The sequence below is a fragment of the Colossoma macropomum genome, unplaced genomic scaffold (genome assembly GCF_904425465.1).
Source record: "Colossoma macropomum unplaced genomic scaffold, Colossoma_macropomum, whole genome shotgun sequence".
Classification (NCBI taxonomy): domain Eukaryota; kingdom Metazoa; phylum Chordata; class Actinopteri; order Characiformes; family Serrasalmidae; genus Colossoma; species Colossoma macropomum.
The window spans coordinates 36041148-36062973 of record NW_023494804.1 but is presented as its reverse complement, the minus strand read 5'-3'; the positions used below and the strand labels follow the sequence as shown (position 1 = coordinate 36062973).

At 37.7% G+C, this 21826-nt stretch overlaps 1 protein-coding gene across 4 annotated transcripts in view; it reads left to right on the top strand.

Moving 5' to 3' along the window:
* The window catches only part of ntm (neurotrimin), a 405658-nt gene extending 386073 nt beyond the window's left edge, over window positions 1-19585 (top strand). The window contains exons 4-9 of one of the 4 annotated variants that reach the window (XM_036594356.1): window positions 8635-8766; window positions 9125-9245; window positions 11023-11174; window positions 12275-12310; window positions 15075-15152; window positions 17697-19585. In XM_036594356.1, the coding sequence (XP_036450249.1) occupies window positions 8635-8766; window positions 9125-9245; window positions 11023-11174; window positions 12275-12310; window positions 15075-15152; window positions 17697-17797 (620 nt within the window). In that variant the 3' untranslated portion in view covers window positions 17798-19585. The remainder of the gene's footprint in view (window positions 1-8634; window positions 8767-9124; window positions 9246-11022; window positions 11175-12274; window positions 12311-15074; window positions 15153-17696) is intronic. The other 3 variants (XM_036594354.1, XM_036594353.1, XM_036594355.1) reach the window with 3 other exon arrangements.
* The last annotated feature ends 2241 nt before the right edge of the window (window positions 19586-21826 follow it).

Below are 21826 nucleotides of genomic sequence, written 5' to 3'. Positions count from 1 at the left end.
CAGCTAATTTGATTTCAGCTCTTTATGCCAGTGTCTTATTTTGTTGATTATTTATATATATATATATATATATATATATATATATATATATATATATATATATGAGTAACACTTTACATTAAAGGCCCTCTGACTCATGCCTACAACATCTTACGATATGGCACTCCCACTTGTTTATTATTGCATAAGTAACTAATTACTATTATTGAGTAACTAAGTACTCAATAATAGTAACTAGTAATTAAGTACTCTTTTAACTGATAATTAGTCCATTATTAGTTCATAGTTTATTTACTCTTGAACTATGTATTACCCGCTGCTTATCACACTGCCAGTGAAATAATGGATGTATTTACTAGTATTAGGAAGTAACATGAGAAATAACTACTACTTCTGTGTTAGTCCTGTTACTTATCTGGTAGTTAATCTACTGATTTGTCATTAATTAGAACACATTCCTTGGGCTTTACTGTTTTTCACCTACACATATTCAGTTACCTCACTAAACTGTCTTTATATTTTTGCTAATAATTACTACACTTGTGTCTCCCCACGTACGTGATGATTATTATGACAAACTAAACCGTCAGTTAACGGTTTACCCATTTACTAATTTTTTTAAGTATGTAATGTCTTCCTTTGCTTAGTTGTTGTTGCTATGTCCACCAAACCTTAACTTCAGGATGCCTTTTAGCATCCGTAGTTTAATAATTCAGAATAAATTACTGCCACTGCTGTTCTCACTGCAGGATGAATCTGAGGAGTTTTGTCATTTTGTCCCTAACCTTTAAACTTAACCTTTAATTTGTGACCCTTAATGTAAAGTGTTAGTGATATGATCATGAAAATGCACTTAAAAAAAAAAACACCCTCATCTCATTCCTGTTCCTCAGTCTTATTCTAGTATTACTACAGTAGGGGTCTGGCATTCAAGCTCCAAAAGGAACCTGCCCAGATTTCTGGCTCCAGAGTTCTCTACCGTCCTTCAATCAGTCTCCTCTTATACTGCCACCATATGTTGAACACATTGTCTGAGCTCAAAAAGTGATCTTAATATTGCTCTGTAATGTTATTCAGTCAGACCTCATATTAAACTGTGTACTAGCAAATACATTAATAAAGATTGTTATCTTACCTTAGAGCCATCATACATCTGATAGTTTTAAATTTGAGTGCAAGTGTGATCCTCCATCTAGTTTAATCCACAGCTTTTCAGCTATGACAATAAACTAAACACAGCCGCACTGTCCAGGTGATCAGGAGAGCATGTGTTTGGATTCAGTTGTCTTCAGTAACTCCTTGTCACCTCTCTTATTTTAATAATTCTGAATAAATTACTGCCACTGCTGTTCTCACTGCAGGATGAGTGGGAGGAGTTTCATCATTGTGTCCCTAACCTTTAAACTTAACCTTTAATTTGTGACCCTTAATGTAAAGTGTTAGTGATATGATCATGAAAATACACTTTTTTTCCCAAACATCATGGTGTTGTATTTTTGCCATGTCGTCACTTTAATTGATATATTATTTTTTGCTTAAAAAAAATTTTGTCATAAGCATGTGAAACTACACATTCTGTGTGATTTTTTTCTGAACGATCCACACTTATTGCCCTTCACAGAGGAATCTGTCCATGCCTGTCTTCTGTTCCCCCTACCAGCTCAGAGTGAAGCATCCGTAACATGCCTCTCCATATATGCAGCTGCAGTTATTCAGCACCCTCACCATTCCCTGTCTGCTCTGTGGAGCATCTCTGCAGTTTTGTGTGTGTGTGTGTGTGTGTGTGTGTGTGTGTGTGTGTGTGTGTGTGTGTGTGTGTGTGTGTGCAAGTGTATGAGTGCTGGTCTCTGCTCTAGTGTAAAGGCTTTTCTCTTCATCCTTGCCTCTGTAAATATTCTCCACTTCTTCTGTCACGGGACAATATCAGTGTTTTAGCCTGTTTTGCCTAATCATCACAAAATTTCAAGGTGTATCGAATTGATTTTTTTTTTTCTCCCCATTCTTTTTACTCTCAGAGCTGCAGCATGGCTGGAGGGTATGAAAAGAAGCAACTTTAAATGTTTCTGAAAAACAAAACGGAGACACTGGGTTTTCCCATAGTAGCCCTTCTCTGCTCTCCTCTTCACTTCACTTGGCAGCTAAATTCACAGCCAGTGTTATGGATGCTGCAAATCTTTTACAGCAGGAATAGTTCAGGCTGAAGATTTCTTAATGGATCTAACTGCGCTATTAAACATAATTGTATTGTTTGCACCACATAATTCAAACTGACCAATCCCAGATCCTGTTAGGCATGACTGACAGGTTTGGGTGCCTCTGTACAGTCACTGACTGTGTTACTACTGTCATTTCTCATTGCTGCACTCTTAAAAATAAAGGTTTCTAAATGGTATAGTTGCTTTCCTGCAACTTTAGTTGCTTGAAACGTACATGAAACTAAATTGCCCCTGAAATCCAAAATGTAAATGGTCCTGCAACTCACTTGAAACTACAGTTGCACCTGTCTCAAGTTTCATGAAACAGACAGTCAACCCAGTGATAATACATCACATGATCATGACAAAAAACATACTTTAAAACTATGATCTCACCAAATCAGTGGACAAGAAAATAAAACAGAGCGACTCAAGGTTTGTAGTTTTGATTTTGTCTGTTTCCTGACAGCAAAGTGAGTTATTTTAAGTGAACGTTTTTGTAACTAGCCAGCTAATGCTAACAGCTGTTTAAATGGCTGTTCTTCCTTGTTATTCTGCTGCTGTTGTAATTAGCGTAGATATATTTTGTCCTCTTTTGAATTTACTTGTTTTTCCACAAAGCTCATATTCCTTTGAAAAACTGAAAATTATCACAGAAGCAGAAACTGAGATGTGCCCTTTGATAACTTGTGCTTCTAGAGTAGGATGAGTGAAGCATCAAGTAGGCTATAACTGTAATGGCTACCCATTAAATTTTAAATCACACAATACATTTCAAATGTACCATAGAAAGATAAAAATTTCAACACAAAATTTCAAATGTACCATAGAAAGATAGATAAAAGACTGATATATAGACATCGAGGAATAATAGCTGCCAACTTGGCTAACTACTGAAGTAACCAAATGTGTTGGGTGTAGCTTTTTGTTTTGTTTTTGAATCACTTCAGGTAACTGTCAGCTGTCAGTTGCAAGCAACTCACAGCATGCAACTGCAGTGTAAGGCTAACCAAAAAGATTTTTAAGGAACCAAAAGTGGTTCTTCTATGACAGCACTCCAAAAAGCTTTTTTTGTGACACCTTTATTTTTAGTGCGATGCAGGGTAGACATTGCTCTGCCCATAACATTTTGGCCTGTTAAAATGCAGAGTCTGTAGACCGATTAGTCGCTTTCCTTGGAGAGTTTTACCATCTTTTTTCCCTTTCAGCAAACCTGTTTGGTCAAATACAGAACTAATTGCATCCATTTAAATATTGTCAGAATCCGTTAACTTGTAACTACAGCAGTAGCTAATGTGATGGTGTGGTGACTGGTGGTCTCCCCCTGCTGAAATGGTCCACCTAGCATCATAGACACTGTTCCATTGGCTGAAGTTTGCTAATATCACTCAAAGACACAAGCTTGTGAATAAATAACGTGTTAAGTAAACTGGTGTTACATCGAAAGGCCATCACAGCAGTAGCTAAACTCATAACCTAGATAAAATGACAGCAGAGTGGACCACTTCAGTGGAGGGGCCACCACAGTCACCACGACAGCCATTCTTATTGAGGATAAGTCGTTTCAAAGCAACACCTGACTGTTTTTTGTTGCTGAAACATGCTTGATGATTGTAAATGCAATGTGTATACAATAAAGATGTTTCTATTAATCTGGCCACAAATTCTTAGCTTTGGCAACATGATTCATTGGCTTTGTGGTCAGAGCAGCCACTGCAGATATTTATATCTGTGTACCCCTGATGTGATGAAGATGAAAACAGGAAATGTTGTTCCCATTATAATTTTCACCATCTTTGACTACAAGTATTATATGTAAAATGACCATTTTAAGGATAAGACTAATCAGATGTAGCTGGCAAATTAGCACTGCTCACACTGAATGTACACTGACTACCATAGTGGGCAATAAAGCTGTTCCTCTGTCTTTCTCCATGTTATACATTTAGAATTAAATGAATAATTGTTCTTCAGACATGGACTAAAAGCTTAAACATTCAAACCCAGAGCCTCACTGTAAAAGCACAGAGATAGAGATTTAGTCCTCCTCCATCTGGGGGAGTACAAGATCTTCTCTCTACATGCACTTGGCTGTGCTGACCTGAGCTAAGCTTGAGCAGCAGAGTTCTCAGGCAGAATGCTTTATTGAGTGAAAGTTTGACTTGTTCAGCCTGGCCTTGTGCTGCGTTCAGTGCTTACAGATGTCTATTTTAGATCAACCTACATCAGACCGTGTTGAAGACCCTGTTTGACTCTTTTCGATTTGGTAGCATAACAGTGCCGTTGGATTTTGATGTGATCACACAGTCGTATGCAAAAGTTTGGGTGCCTTTTTCAAGTGAAATAAGTACGCATCCTCTACAGAGAACACACTTCTGCACATTTTAATGCATCGTTACTGTTTATTTGCTGAATTTAATGTATTGAGAAAAGTGTGGAAGTTATGGCACATTGCAGATTTTTTTTTCCTTTCCTCATTATATTAAACTCGGAAAATAAATAGAAAGTGTGCAATTGAATTTGCAGAAAAATGCTATGTTTAAGATTCGTCTGAAGTACACTTTCACTTAGAAAATTAACCAAGCCTGTCATTGTCATGTTGTCTCCCCTCTCTGGGAAGACTCTCTGGACCTACCCAGTCTGGAATAGCTCATTCCATCTCCTGCTCCTCGCTGCCTCCACCCTTCCACCATTACACGCATACCTGTGACATATTCTATAGACTCAGTGAGTCACAAATGCCTTTGTATGGCCTTGTGCTTTGTGAAGTCTCGTTTCCCTTTATTCGAGCCGAGCTTGTTTTCTAGTTTGTGCTGCCTAATATGTTTACCCCTGCCTGTTTTGTGGACGATTGTTTGGAAATCCACTAATAAAGCTACTCTTCACATGCAGCCTCCCTAAAAGCCCCATTCCTTATGGTAATTTGATCTAGGTATTCACACTCTTGCATACCACTGTATATCGGCTGTGTTCATCACAGCAATGTGACACTACACTCTAAAATATAAATCAGGTGAAATTCAGCTTTCTGTGCGCCAGCGTGTTTTCTATCACTGTATAAAAGATTCACAAGGCTTCCTTTACTGCTGAATGAATTATGTTTTTTTTCACAAACGAGCATGCAGGCTCACTCAGAACGCAGTTTGAATTGGTAGGAGCTTATTAATGGTTTATTTAGTCAGAGTGACGATAATGCGTTTTCTTGTTCAAAACGGTAGTTTGTGGCACAAACTAAATAAAATTATACGCATCTTCTAAGCCGAAATAAAATTATATCAATTTTTTCTATTGTGTTAAATCAAATTTTTACCATGTAATTCAGAAATAGATGCTTTAAAACAGAAGATAAGATTAAACAGCAAAATTAGACACTTCTTGGTCAGGTTGTAAAACCTTTACTATATGTAAAATTTCTATGATGATCTCAAACACTGCAGTGGTTCTTTTACAGAACTGTTCATTTAAAGATTCTTTACAGAACTTAAAGTGGTTCTTTTATGGAATCGTTCCCAAAGAAACCTTAATTTTATCCTTTTGAATGTGTTTACTAGGAATGTCCAGCTTATTTATTGTGGACTTTTCAGCTTTTACCTTTTGGCAGTGCACTATAGTGCTGTGGTCTGTAACACCTGAGACAGTATTCTCTAACCGTCACAGCATTTTCAAAACAAAACACAGACGGACCAGAGAATATGAATCATTTTAATAAGTCTGCATTGCAGTGCTTGCCAAAGCCAAATCTTGAATTGTCACACCTGTAAGTCCTGCTCTTTGATATGATCCTCTATGGCAGCCATGAAGCGCTTAGACCATGATGGAAATAAATACTCTCATTTTGACAATCACTCCTGTGTGATTGAAGAGCTTCTCTGGTGCACCTGCTGCCATTGCTCCATATTTACCTTGTGTCTGACAGCATAGCGGATGTCCATGATCCGCTCACCATGACAGATGCTTTAACTCTTTAAGGGTTTCAGTGGACACTTTCAAACCGGCCTTCACTTATATAGGGACTTTGGAAGGCAGAATGTAGCTCACTCTGGTAGAGCAGCCAGGCTCTTAATATTACTAACATTTATATATTTAATTGAAGTCAAAGAATAAGACATGAATAATCGCTTTCATATAATAGTTCATTGATTCCATTCAGACACATTCACTGATCAGAGCTGGATGAAGACTGGCTAGATAATGACAAATCATTTGCCTTGCAAAAGCTTTGGTAATTCACAGAAAAATAGTTTATATCTTGTCTTTTTTCAACAAGGAAAATGTGTCGTTAGACTCATCAGTTAAAGCCGACAAAAGAGAGAATCAGTGCTGTTTAATTTGGATTTTAGTTTATAGGTACTGCTTTGTGAGCACCACCTTATTGATTATGCAGGTACAGTTATATCCGAAAATTAACATTTTGTGCAAAGGTTAATGCTCAGTTATTTTATATTTAAATAAAAAAAATGAAAAAATGAAACAATAATTATGGCATGTGCAAACAGACACCCTACTAAATCAGTACTTAGTAACACCCATTTTGGCAAATATCAAAGCTTGTAAACACTTTTTTTAGCCAGCTAGAAGTCTTTCTGTTCTTCTTTTAGCCAATCTTTCTTGCAGAATGCTTCTAGTTGAGCATCTTGCATAGATTTTCAATGATGTTTAAGTCAGAGGTCTGTGAGAGCCATTCCAAAGGTAGTTCACATGGATTTTACAGTATTTTTTGAAGTGTTATCTTGTTGTACAGGCCAGCCTCAGCTTCAGTGTCTAGACTGACTGTCACATTTGCTTCCAGAATTTGTTGATATTTTGTGGAATCCATTCTTCCTTCTACTCATGCAGTGTTTGCTGTGCGTCTGACAGCCACACAACCCCAAAATCATAATGGATCTACCTCCATGCGTAACAGTCAGCAGGGTGTTGTTTTTTATCAAATGCTGCTCTTTTGTTCTCCAAACATACCTTTGGTGATGGTGTCCAAAGAGTTCTATTATTACTTCATCAGTCTCACAACACATTTCCAAAATGTCTCTATTTATTTAAATGTTGCTTTGCATAGTCATGAACTTGATGAAGTCACAGGTAAAGTTTCCTTCTGATGATCTTCTTTGCAGATCATGCTTGTGCACCACCACTCCTGTATCAGCTATACCTTCCTGCTAGTTCTTTGCTGTCATACTGAGATTTTGTTAATAAAGTAAAAGCAAAAGATTTTTTTTTTAACTGAAGAATTATTTATTTGTACATTAATGGTTAATCGGTTAATCACATACATCCCTACTGTACATAAAATAACTATTAATCAAATTCAAATCATAATGAAATATCTCCCCTTCTACTTATAAACACCCATGTGTTTTTTATTAAAATTTAGAATCCACACTGGCAGAATCTGCAGTGCTTCACTGTGAGAAATAATTAAACAAAATGTAATAAGAGGCACTTCAAGGCATGCACACCATGGGGGAGTTAAAATGATTGTTGAGAGACTGGCTGGTGTTCTTGGGGTTTAGCCTAGTCACCTGTGAAAGTGCTGTACTATGCAGTATGCAAAAACACGGCCTTCACAAAAGTTCCCTCTCAATTTATCACAGCAGAATAAGGATCTTTAAAATGTAAACCCCAGTGTTTGTCCTTTGCTTGCTGTGGGGTGAGGAGCGTTTGAGATGTAACATGCCGCTTCTCCAGGGTGCTCTTCTGACACTCCTCATCAGGTGAGCGGAGGTGCTACTCGTTAGCAGCCTCTCCCCGATGTGAGATGCTGTCTTTCACAGCCCACCACAGCGAATACACGGCACCGCATTACTGTCACCGACCGCGCCAGGGAATTTGCAGTGTTTTTTGTTGAAGTCAAGCATGTGCTGCTTTTTGGCGTTGAGGACTGCTTCACTAGGATTCCCACGACTAACATCTACCTCAATGTCTCAACTTTGGCAAACATGAAAATCTGGCGCTTTGCTCTCTGTGTAGATTCCAGCTGCGTCTGCCTGTGTGAATACACAACGAGTTGAAAGCAGTTGAGCAGTCACAAATGTTTGGATCTGAAGATGAACCTCTTATCTCCACTCACACTTTCTTTACCTACAATGAGTCATACATAATCTATAAATTCGCTCAAACGCTTTGGAGTTAAGCTCAGCCGACATGTTTTCTCAGTCATCTACAAGAGGTATCACCTACTGTTACCTTTAGTAAGTGCAAGTTGTGTTTGAAAAGTGACAGCATGCTTATATAAGTCTGTTCTCCAAGTGAAATGCAGTCCCATGCTGTTTTATGTGAGACTCAGATATGCTAATGACTATGCTAAATAAAGGCCTCAGCTTTCTGAACCACACATCACTTGAGAAATCAGGGTGATGGCAGCAGTCTGTTGAGAATGCACAGAATGTTGAGACTATTGTACACTTTCTTCTCCTTATTTTCCACTTATCCTTCATGTCTTCAGGTGACGGTCTCGGTTCAGATGACGATTATCTGGAGATCCCATCCATTACCAGACAGAAAGCAGGAGAATACGAGTGCAGTGCAGTTAATGACATTGCTACAGAAACAAAGACCATGCAGCTGGTGGTCAACTGTGAGTCCTTCATCAGTTTGTCCCATTTGCTTTTTCACACTTTTTTACAAGACTGCATGCAAAAACAAGAAATACCAAAGACATGGCAGAAATGAATATTTTGAATATTTTTATATTTAAATCATCTTTAAATATGTCCTCTTCTGTGAACAAACATGTTGCAGTTCTTTAGTTTGTTTCAGTGACTTATAGATGACAAATAAGTAAATACAATAAAAGTCTTTATACTAGAGTAGACCTGGAAGGGTTAAAATAAGTGAAAACGGCTAGACGTTGAGATTGAGTTAAGAAACTGCAGCTTCTTGTTGACTCTATTTGCACTCACAAATGCCTTATCTGTTATATGTGTTGTTTGTAGACCCTCCCACCGTGTTTGAGGGCAGAGATGTCGGGGTCACTCTGGGTCAGAGAGGGGTCCTGCAGTGCGAGGCCGACGCTGTACCTGAGGCAGACTTTGAGTGGTACAGAGACGACAGAAGGTAAATCAAGAAAGTGCCTCCTGCTTCAAACTCTCAGTGCATCCATGACTGTACATGAGTCATACATCTGTGGTCATAGTTTGAGGTCAGATGATGAACATTTGACAAAGCCTCCCATCAGCATGCAGAGGTCAGGAGTTTGAGTGCATTTGTGATCATAGAGGTGCCATTCAGAGCCATTTTAGCTGTAGCTTTTCAACCCACAGTATTCTTTCATTAAAGGAATCGGTCAAGTTTGCCCAATTTACCCCTGATCTTAAACTGACTTTGCTGATGAATGGTTTACAGTGTTTCTGACAGTAAAGAATACTGCTATCTATAAACATGGGTAAAAGTTAATAATTCAGACTTCAAGATAGCTACTGCTGTTTTGTTTGTTTGTATTCTTTGTCTATGTGATTGTCATAACATTTGTCGTACAGTGTCAGAAACCTCATAACCAAGTCTATTTGGGATCACTTAACAACTTCACACTGCGCAAGTGTGATAACTTAGGCATACAGTTTGCACAATGCTAATTGGTGGTTACAAGCTTCCAGTGTTGTTAACTACATTAACATTGTAGCTTCAGTGCAGAACTAAAGAAGTAGACTTCGGGCACCGAACATGTCTTGGCTGATCGCGTTAGAAGTAAAGGGATAATTGTGTAAATCTGATGTTTGTTAACTGATTCATTAACATACAGAAATCTGGAATAACTGTCATATTGTCTGTCATTACTGTTGTAGTTGCTGTTATTTTATTCAGTAATAACTACAGTGTAGATTGAAACACTATCATCTAGACACCAGACGGTATTTAAAGATATATTTCATTCAACATTTCATTTTTTGGGGGAAGTCAGAGTTATTAAATTATACAGATTATACTGTAAAAATCCAAAGCGTCATACTAGTTAGTGAACAAGTTACGATATTGCATAATTTCTAGCATTTATCTGTAATTTTTAAATTAATTTTATAGAAAACTTTAAGTCCGTCATTGATATCATTATATATTATTGCTAGTACGTTTGTTATGTTCAGGGTTTTTAGCAATCAAGATTTATATGTGAGGTATCAGAGTTAAATAGGATTTATTTGTCATAAATGCGACTGGAGCTCAAACTACAACAAATTCTTGGTGGTGCACCTTGTGTTATCATTTGTGATTGATTTTGAGTGACAGGGATTAAAAGATTACCACATGATATGTGGAGATAAAAGGAGGAACATTCTCCTGGACATTTCTATTTTAGGGGAAGGTGGAACAGAAGTTTTTACTATAAACCATAGTCTATTTCTGACAGTTTATTCAATAATCTGTTCTAAAAGCATGACATTTTAATGTAATGTACTGTTTATTAAAGCATGTAACATTATATTTGTATCTCTTTGAGTGCTACAGATATTGCAGAAGGTTAAAAGCTCCGCATTTTACCAGCTGAATATTCCTGATGCCATATCCTGCTATGGCTGACAGGAAGTGAAACGCTTTGCGTTCTAACCAAAGCACATTTGGCTGAAATGCATCTCAATATGTTCACTCAGACTGCCTTTGATGTCAGTAAAGGGAAAGTTGTCCCAGAGCGGTGTCGTGATTAAATAGCGGGTGTCGCTGATGATAATGCCTTCCAGCTCTGGTGCCCTCTTTAATGTGTCCGGGCCGGCTGCCGGTCCATGTCCGAGAAATGCCGATGCTGTCGTAAATGTTACCCGGGCCTTCAAAAGAACCTCTGATGTAGTGCAAAACGTGCCGAGCTGATTCAAGTCTCTCGATTTGCTGACTTGTTTTGCAGGATCTCTAACGGCTTTGATGGGATTGAGATCGAGGATTCTGGAGCCTTATCAAAGCTGACTTTCTTCAACGTGTCCGAGACAGACTATGGAAATTACACTTGCGTTGCCATCAACAAACTTGGGAGTGCAAACACAAGCTTTGTTCTATACGGTAAGCTTGCTCATGCATATGGAACTGTATATGTCAGTTTATCTTTTTTGCATACAGAATAAACTTAAGCAAGTTTTGATGATCCCACAACAGTTACTGGAAATAATTGCAAAGTCTGCTTTGCATCATTCTGCCGAATTAGTTCAAGGTGAGAGTTCAAAACACATTTCAGACTTTTAACTGACTGGGACTTTAGACAAAACTCTTTTGCTTTGAGTGATCCTGTACCTTAATGATGTTTATTTTATTAAAATGATTTTAGAAGTATGATGATTACGTTTTTGAACGTTCCATTGTATCACTTCCAGTACAATCAGAAAACTATCAAACCTTTACCAAATGTACCACTAGTGACTGTTTTGGTGGTGGCAGTTTTAGCTAAATTTTAAAAAAACTCAAAACGCAGTAGATGACTAGCAAATACAGCTTTGAACAGTTGTATAAACATAAAATCACAATATTAAAACACAAAAAAATGTACTTAATTGCAGAAAATGTGTTCAAATAGTGACTATTCTTAATATAATGTAATCTTGAAAAAATTGGGACATATTTACTTAAAACAATGGGATCCAGATGCTTACCATGTGGCCATATGGACAGGGATGCAGTCTCACTTCCTGCAGCAGTGTGGCTAAAATAGGGCTCCACCTATGGACTAACACTCTTTGTGTTTGTACAGTGACATGAAAACATACTTTAAACTTTAAAAAGTACATAGACAAAAAAAATGTAAGTGTTATTTTCACACATTGAAAGTTAGGGGTTTGGGACAGCGACCTCCAAATAGAAAGTACCCTGTCAATGATGATTTTGTATACATTTAGCTTATTATTGTCTCAATTAATGCATTGTGTTAAAATAGATCATAACATATTCCTTGTTAATATTTGAATTTTCAATACTTCATTTTTTTTTTTTTTTTACTGTGGGACTGAATATTGAACTAATTCAGTAGAATGGTTCCTATCATACCTGAAGTTTGTCCGGTGTTGTTTCTGAAACATGCTTTTAATGTGCTTTTCTCTGAGACTGATCTACAGCTTTTGCCTCTTCTACTGTTGTCTTTGTTTTTGTTGTGTCTGTTTTTGCTCATGTAGAAGTAATTGAGCCCACTAGCTCGACACTATTGCAAGGTTAGTACCGAGCATGAGCATGTGATTTTCAGCCCTTGCCCATCGTCAAAACTGTTTCTGCATGCTTCATAAATAAATAAGCAAAGAAATGAATGCTGCCATGTTCATATCAACCACATTGAGACAGAGGAGAAGTCGCTGCGGTGACGCTCAAGTCGATCAGCGAGATTGCTACACCAAATTTCCTCAACATGAACGAGCTAATATAATTGTTGTGTGTCGCCTGACAGAATCTGATTGTCAGGTTGTAAATTGGCGACTAGCCACTCCTATTAAGGGGTTTATTAGCTTTGAAATCCAATTCGTAATGTCAATAATAAATTCAGCACTTTGAGTGACAGTCTGAATTGCTGCTGGGGGGGAATGGCTCTGTTTGCCGTGCCTCAGTTTGTCTCCGGTGGGATCACTGTGGGGTGGTGAACGCTTTCCATCCAGTGTTGCTTAAATGTGTTTTCTTTCTCTTCCTTTCTCTTTTCCTCTCTAACCCACACGCACCATGGCATGGCTTCATTGTGGCTATGCATGCCTGCATCTGCTGTGTGTAAGTACACGCCTGTGTAGTCTAAAACATTTTTGTTCTGTCTAGTACCCTGTCACTACTTCAGAATGTCTAGAGCTTATTGATGTCCGTAAGAGCTGGCAATGTCATTGCTTGTTAAGCTTCTGCATACGGGGCTTTTGCCCTTGTCAAACTTCGGTAATGATATTGTGCTTTTTTTTATTTATTTTTTTTTTTTTATACACATCACAGAATGTCTGACCTAAATTGAAAACAGTGAGAGTGGGAATGATGACTGTGTCCTCTCAAGAGAGCCATTAATTACTTTGAATTTGATTGTGAGAAACTGGTATTATTCTAATTATCCGACTGCCGGATTGAGTATAATCTGCTGTGGCGGTATAATTGGATCTCTGTCCCTAAAGAAAGGCTAGTGAACTCCAGCAAATCCAGGGGAAATTAGAAGGCATTCTGGGAGAGCCATCAAAGCGAAAAGTTTAATAGTCACTCCGTATAATGCCATAGTATAACATTTGTTTAGATGGAAATTGGCCGCTCGTCTGTTCTCTGGCTTTTGTTATGGGGGATAGAGGACAGAAGACTGCAGGTCTGCTATATTGTTTGCCATATTTATTAGTTTTATATGTCCCCTGCCATTATTGGTATTAAACTGTAACTAAAAAAATAATTATGCTGAACTAAATGAAGTTCAGCACCACAGCAGTTAAGCATATTGGTGATATTGGAAGAAAACTTTGTTTCTCCAAAATAGTAACTTTACAGGAGAAGGTAAAAACCTACTTTACTTTTAATGTAAGTCAGTGGAACCAGACTTTTTTTCCCAAGTCATTTTAGGCTGTTTCTTTTGGTCCATTCTTCATGTAAAGAGTAGCAGGCATTTTCAAATTATGTCAAAAACTGAAAAACGGAGATACAAGGTTTTCTTCCGACAGCAGCGATATATTAGATATGCAACCCCAGCTGAAATTATTTGGATGATTTTAATGAAAGCCGTTTGAGAGCATTATTTAATGTAAATATACTTTAATGTACATTTCAATTTACTACAATTAGAGTAAGAAACTCTATTTGAAAATCTCACAATGACATTATTAAAAAAAGTAATGTCACTTGACATTGGGAAGTTGGAGAAACCACATCTTTTTGTCAGCTGTCGCTGTTTCTCGATGCAGTGCTGATAAAATGTCCATTACCCTGCACTTCTTTTCATGGGTGTCTGCCTCAGCTATTATTTGTGCTTTGAGAGATTTCAATCACTGTACACTGAAATGATTATAACTAGATAATCACTGCAAATCTAACGCTGTGTGCTGTTTTTAGCCCTTGTTGTCTAATCATAATCAAAATCTGGAACAGACCCAAAACTTTTAAAGCCACATCTTTCAACAACGCCTACTACAGATAGAGACGTTTCTTGTTCGCTGACATGGTTGACAGAATTGTCCTGCTGTGCTCCCTTTTTAACAGTAACACTATTACTTTTGTGTTATTAGCTGTGAATGGCGGCCCAGTGAAGGCTGATTGAAAGGCGAGTAAATGAATGGCCATCCTGATCTCCCTGCTGTTAGTACAGAGACACCCAGACACTTTCTGTTCTCTAAAGCCAGCAGCGCTGTATGGTTTTGAATTCCAGTGATAATAAAGCCAGAACGGTTCATACCGTGGTCATTACCACCCCACAGCAAGCCTCCCCCTTGGCCCCCCATCAGCTATCTTGTTACCAAGCACCTTCCCTGATTAGCTTGTTTATCGCGAACTGCAATTACAGTTGACCCACGCAGTGGACGGGTCAAGGGTGTGCAGTTATAGTGCGGTAATGGTAGCGGGGGCTTGGGGAGAGGAGGGGACAGCTGAGCGGGTCTGGCACGAGGACACCAGATGCTTTGATGATCCTAATGCGAGCACTAAAGACCTTGGATGGGCATTCATCACCAGAGCCGGGCCGTTTCTGCCCTTCCAGCCGTTTCAGCCTGATGACCTGGTTCCGCCACAGCGCAGCAACCCTGCCAGAAATACTCTGACATCTAAGTTGGCTTAATAGGTAAATAGAGCGGCAAGAACAACAGCTAATCTAGGCTGAATTGGGTGCTTAATAGCACCGGCGGGTGCGAGCAGGGGAGCAGTTTGTGTGCTCACTCAATTTGCCCGCGCTGTTTGCTTATGAGCTGCCACTCGATGTTGTTGGGTTTTTATAGCCTCTGCTGTCTCTGTTAAGTGTCTTGTTTCATATAATCTCTCTTTTAGTGGATACTGCTTCTCTTTTAGAAGTGACTTCATCTGTTTTAGAGCAAACAGCCACTGAATACAATCAGTTGTGGGAAGGTTTGTAATGAACGGAACTACCACACCTAATACCCATCTAATATCTAATAATGATGAAACATGGACTGATCTACATTGAGTACTACAAACTTACTAACACTGTAGAAAATAACATGACTTACATTTTAGAGAAAAGTATAATTTAGTAAGTCAACCCTAGTCAAAACTGACAAATATTTTGAAAGATCAGAGAAAAAGTATTTATTTCTTATTTAGGTTTACTGATAAAGTAACATGACCTACATTCATTGGATTTTTAAGCACTGTGTTACTGGACTCTTTGTTTGACACAATTACTTTGTTGCTACACCTTAAGGTGCACTGATAGAGACTATATATATATATATATATCTTTTTCTATGCACAGTTTGCATGAGTTGTCTTCGATCCCTTTATCAGTGGATCACTGTTATCTGAATATTTTTACTTGGTGGACAATTCTCAACACAACAGTGACATTAAAGCTGCTCTGTGTAAGATCTCTTGTTAAAATTGAAAAAAGTAACATTACCAGGCCAACCATCAAATGCATTATAAATAATTGTGATTATCTTCTCTTGTTCATTGCAACTATCAAAGTGGCCATGAAATTCTGATTTTCTGATTAGCCATCTAGCTTGTTACACTGTTACACTACACTGTTGTCTGCAGTTACACAGAGTCATATGTAGAGTCAAAGTTTTTTTGAAAGTGAAAATAATACGAATAAAAAAAAAAACACGAATTCTGCTAGTATACATGCTAAAAATGATTTAGCTACATAGCTAACAGATAAACATTACTCATGCTTGGTGTTCGAGCACCAATTTTCATTTTCTCATGATATGTAATAATGAATGCATTTACAGCTTTCTTTCATTTACGGTCAGATGCAAAACTTTGAATACCATCTGTTAAAAAAAATAATTTTCTAGGTGAAAAAAATTAACATATCCTCTACAAAGATTGTCAAGTCAAATATGGCATTTGTTCTGCTAATATTAGTGCTCAATTTGGTTTTGGCTATTTTGTAATTTTTGTTTAACATACAAAACTTATCTACATAAAACATATCTGTGCAGAAGCACATTTTATATATTTTTTTTTTTTTCCAATAGTTATTTCAGCAAAGAAACAGTAATTGTGCATTAAAATGTGCATATAGAAAATGCTATTTTCACTTAGAAAATCAACAAAATATATATGTAATTTGACCAGGCGCCCAAACTTTTGCTTGCAACAGCATTCACCTCAGCCCAACACATCCAGTTCACACTTTGCTTGTTTCAGCACAATACAACTTTGAAATGTAAGGAAAATCTGAGGACTGTGGAAAATGATTGCAGTCAACTTAAATGATTAATTATTTCAAATAACTGTGATTAAGTGACTGTAATAATTGTGTCAGGCCTAATGAGTCAGGGAAAAAATGCTATAATATGGCGTCTGTGTGCTGCTGCTTGAAGTAATTACTTAAAAGTCAGAGGTGTTAGGTCAGATTTCATGTCACATTACATATTAACATCACACACAAAGTCAAAAGGAAGATCAGGTTCAATGTTTAGGCCTCAAATGCAAAATCAGCAGTATAAAGATGAGGATATGATGACTGTATACAAGCTACACTTGACTTACATCCTCAGAAGTCACGTCATCCATCAAGTTTTGACTGAGTTCTTCTTGAATACTCTTTAAATGTGCTTGCAATGCTCAGATTTATCTGCTCAGGAAAGAGGTCCCACAACCAATGCTACAAAATTCTCCACCAGAGAGATCTCCAAATCCTCAAAACTTACAGAATAAATGAATAATATTAATAAATAAATATCTGTATGTTGTTTTATTTAAAGGTTAAATGCATGCAAATGAAATATACTGTATTTTAACACTGCTGCTGGTGATTTACATAAATTAAATGTAAGTTCAAACAAATTATCACATTTATTTCACTGACATTTGCGTTTATTTTAATGGCTGGCATTATAATTATGGTATAATACTGTATGTCAGAATAACTAGTTGAACTAGTGAAACTGCTGAATCACAGTAAATGGCAATATTTCTGAGAAATGACATGACCATAATATTACAGATTTTTACCCTCACTGTGAAAACATACTTTTACTGTCAATTAACAGGTTTTGTCTGGCACCCCTGCAGCTGGATGTTTTCCTGTTTTTTAAAGATTTTTTTTGAACAGTGTAGCTTTCAAGTGTTTTTAAACATGTCCCAGCAGGGCTGCTGTGCCTGGTGGGCTCTCCACTACTGTTTTAATGTCACAGCTGTGCTGAGAATGGTCCACCACCCAAACAATATATGGTCAGTGATGGTCCTCTTGTGGTCTCAAATTGATGGACAGGCTAGAAGTGACTGACATATTCAGCAACAGATGGGGTAGAGTCAGTAATAGTAAACCTACAGTGCACCTATATGATAGCCGTTTCTGATAAAATGGCCAATGAGTGTAGGTTTGAGGTAGTTTAAGGTACCAAAGGTAGGTAAGGTAGGTTAAGGTGTGTTATAGGCTGAGAAATGTATACATGCTAAGTTATATGTATTGTTTAGGACCTGGTGCAGTGCAAGACGGCAACAGTGGCACATCGGGAACGTACACACCCATCTGCTTACTCCTCATCCTCGCTCTGCAGCTGCTGCTCAAGTTTTGATGGCGAAGAGGATTCAGAAAGAAATGGCCTCATCTCTCTTACGACTCATATCAACACCTGCAGCCACCAACGGAAGCACAGAGCGTGCATGGGATTCCCCACTACTCTTTTGTATGAGTAATTGTCATTTTTCTTTGTATTAAATAAGAATCTCTTGCATTGTTATCTTCTCCCTGCCCCACTGAAACAGCAACATTTATATCTCCATAGAAAACAAGCCACCTGAGGTGAGGCTTGTCTAATTTAATAGCTATAAATATATATTAAGTTATTTCTGTAACTGTAGTTCTATTTAACTGGTTGTAAGTCCTAAAATCCTAATATAATATTTAATAAGAAAATGAAATTTCAAGCAAAAGGCTTGTGATTAAGAGGGCCTTTGTCTCCCTTTTTGGATTGGTCATGGCAGTGAATTACCTCAAGAAGCAAGAATCATTGTAAATTCTTCTATTATCTTTCTTTAACACACTTTCCCAGAAAACTGGGGGATGCTATTCCTCATAATAATTCCTCGTAATTTATGCTTGTGATAAGGTCTATTTTAGAAATGAATATAAATGAGGAGAAAAACAGAATTTTTGTTATCTTTTTGGTAAATATTATGTGTAACTTTTTCATATTTAGCATAAAGGCAAAGTGGGGATACTGCAGGTCCATTAAGAAACTCACCTTTAACACTTTGTTTAGTCACCAGAAATTACTTTTTTTTTTTTTCGAATAATTTAATGTAACATGAAATAAACCAATTGAGTGTTCCTGTTTTCTTATCTTAATACGATGAAAGCAATGTTGCATCCAAAATCCCATCCACAGTCCAAAGTCCACAATCCCGTTTTAATTGACTAGGGCTGACGTCTTAGGGCTTTGGGGAAAGATTCATTCCAAGAGCAACACATCGTCATTCCACTGACCGAGAAAGCCCAAAGAACTATCAGCTAACACTTGTTGATTTTCAACTGTTGTATCATAAATAGAAGGTTGTTTGGGATCCTGTAACTTAACCAGTAAAAGCATTGGTTTTATTGAAGTGGCAGCGTCTTAAACGAGTATTTGATTTCTATGTCGAATCACTTGCATCCATATATATTTTTTGCGAGCTCTCTTTGACTTTCCAGTGACCCCTTTCCAATCTCCCCATCCCCACATAACTCATCATGACTACTCTGAGTTCTCTTATCTATATGCATATAATATGTACAAAGGGAAAAATATGCACCTGTTTTTACTAAAATTGTGAACCAGTTTAATACAATGCAACAGACTTTTCTATTTTAAGTTGCTCCTCTGGTTGGAGTCATGTAATTTATTTCTGAAATTTGCTTTATGGTTTTTGCATTAAGAAAATAACGTCTAAAATATTGTCATTAAACTGTTCATTGTGAAATCTGACATTAAGTAGTGTGCTTTGCGCATGTTTTACCGAGCAGGGTTAGACGTACTTGCTCGTCACTGTCTCTATGCATCGTCACTCTCGGTATCTTGACATTTGATTTGACGAGTTAATATTACAGGTCAAATGTATGGACTACTTAAGCCTCTGTTCATTTTTATTATGATTTTGATTTGTTGTTTTTGGTTGAATAAATGCCATTTCTTCAGTCCGAGTACCTCAAAGACAACCATTTATTAAATTCATATAGTCATGTATCATAAACACTGGTGTCAGTGTACGTCAGGATTTATACATCAACATTCAAGGCAAATTTCAGCAACTGAGACAGGACTGAAATATGCCTGGAAAATGAGACAGAACTGGGCACACAGCTTGAAAGAGTCTTAAATACAAAACAACATTAGCCACCGTTACTGTGGTGGATTTCAAGCACAAGGTTGTAATTAGATGGGTTATGGCGTCTGTGCTGCTTTATGGCAGAGAGTTTTGTATGTGGTTACCTATGAAGATGTACTGTAAAGCATTACAGTTTGTCTGGATATTCTTTTTGTTTTTCCCTTTATTCTTTTTGTGGGGCATTTGGGCTCACAGCCATATAAAGGGTAGGTGCAATAGAGTTCCCTCTCAAATCCAGAGAAACATAACATGATCCACACTCATCCACGATCCACACTCATCATCTTTCCTTACTTACATTTACAGTCCACAGTACTTGAATTGCACCCACTCTTTAGGGCTGTTTGTGATACGTGTTTGGAACGTGAGCTTTGTAAACTGGGTTTATGAACTTCGAAAGACGCTTGGTTGAAGAGAACCTGTCACTGCACCACGTTCTCTTCAGCAGAGGAGTTGTGCTTGTCTGTGCATGGCCAAAATCTGCACCTTTACAATGGGTCAGTTGGTGCAAAATATCTCTCGACAATAGCATCCGACCAACTGTCACCTCTGAAAAAAGAATAAATGCATCACTCCCCTCTCATACGACTCCCTGGAGAGGGCCAAATAAAAGTCTCTTTGAAATCCCTGTAATGTAAAGGAATTGTTGCTTCATATGTTTTTCTTTATGGAGATTGTGTGTTCATATTTAAGACTTACAATAATAAAATGTTGTATCTAAATAGAATGCTTTTGGCAGTCTAATTGTAATTCTTCCTAGGTTTTGAATGCAGAAGAAAACAACCTTGGCGATCACAAACAGCTAAACCGAAAAACAAATAGGTAAAATAAAAGCACAAGGAAATAAGCAGAAAACATATTTAACAGATAATTACACAGAAGCCTCCACGTCTTAATCTTCAGTATGTACTGTATTCATTCTTTGCCATTATTACAGCTTCTGTTCTTTTCAGGAGACTTTCTTTTCAAAGAAATCTGCAGGGATATTTTTTCCACACCTCCAATGTTCAGTCTTAGCAGTCGGTTGAATTTTCTACTTCTCACAATCCAAATAATCCCACATTCAGTGATGTTGTCGTCTGGACTCTACAATGGTCAATCCACTGTTCTGAGAACACCAGCAGCTTCTTTGATCAATGCATCTCGACTGTCTCTGAAGGTTGTAGACGGTTCGAGGAGTCTTTCTTTGCTTTCTGTTGCTTCCAGACATCTCAAATGTAGATTCTTCAGTCCATAAAACCTTGCTCTACATCTAAGATGTCCAGTTTTGTTGTGCCAGTGCAAATGTTCTTCTTTTTTGTCCATTTTCTCACAGGTTCTTGACCACTACACATCCTTTTAGATCCATAGTGTTGAGTCGCAGTGGAAGGATGAACTGTAGATTTTTCAGATCTGAAGAAAGAGTGGAGCTTGATTTTCTTCTCTCTCTCAAAGATGAAAGCTGTAAGTGCTGTTTATCTGATGGGGACAGTTTTGCTGGTCAGTCAGGTCTTGAACTCCAGTTTTGGAAACCCCTGTTTTCCACTTCACTTTCCTCTTCCTTATGGAAGTGGATTATCTTCATCTCAGAAATTTCACCTTTTTGGTCAGTTTAGATGCACAAGAAAATAATGTGTGAGTTAAAGTGTGTTTAGGAAGTTACTTATGAGAATGTTAGTGTCTCTTTGATGAGTAAACAATGTCAGTGAAAACTCCTTTTGTTGGGAGGACACAGCTGTAACTGGTTGGTTTCAAGACTGGAAAGATGGAGGCATTAAAGTGGCAGTTGAGTGTGTAAAGGAGTGGACATATTAAATACTGAAAGATATGAAGTATTATTTGTGTTTTATACTTAGTGTTGGAGGTTTTTCGCGCAGTTTTCTGGAAAAGAACATTGGAACTCAAAGTGGAGCTTAAACGAAAAAGTGGTCTTTATGCAAAAAAGGAGTAACACTAGTCCAACCTTATAACTGTACCTACAAAAGAATGCGTTTGTGGGCAGAGCATAGATAGGTCAGCTCTCTAAAGAACCTTCTGAAAAAAAAAGTTCTAGCAAACCTTAAGTATAGATCACAGGTATGTCTCTTAGACAGAACCGATAAAAAGTCACTCCACCTCAAATGTTCAATTAAACAAAAGACACACTTGGAACTGTCTGTAATTAGTGTGTGTAGCAGTGAGGAGTCAGTAAGCGCTCCACTCCGCTGTTCAGTGAAGGGTCACGCATGAGCAGCACTGACAGACATGGCTTGCGGGAATAA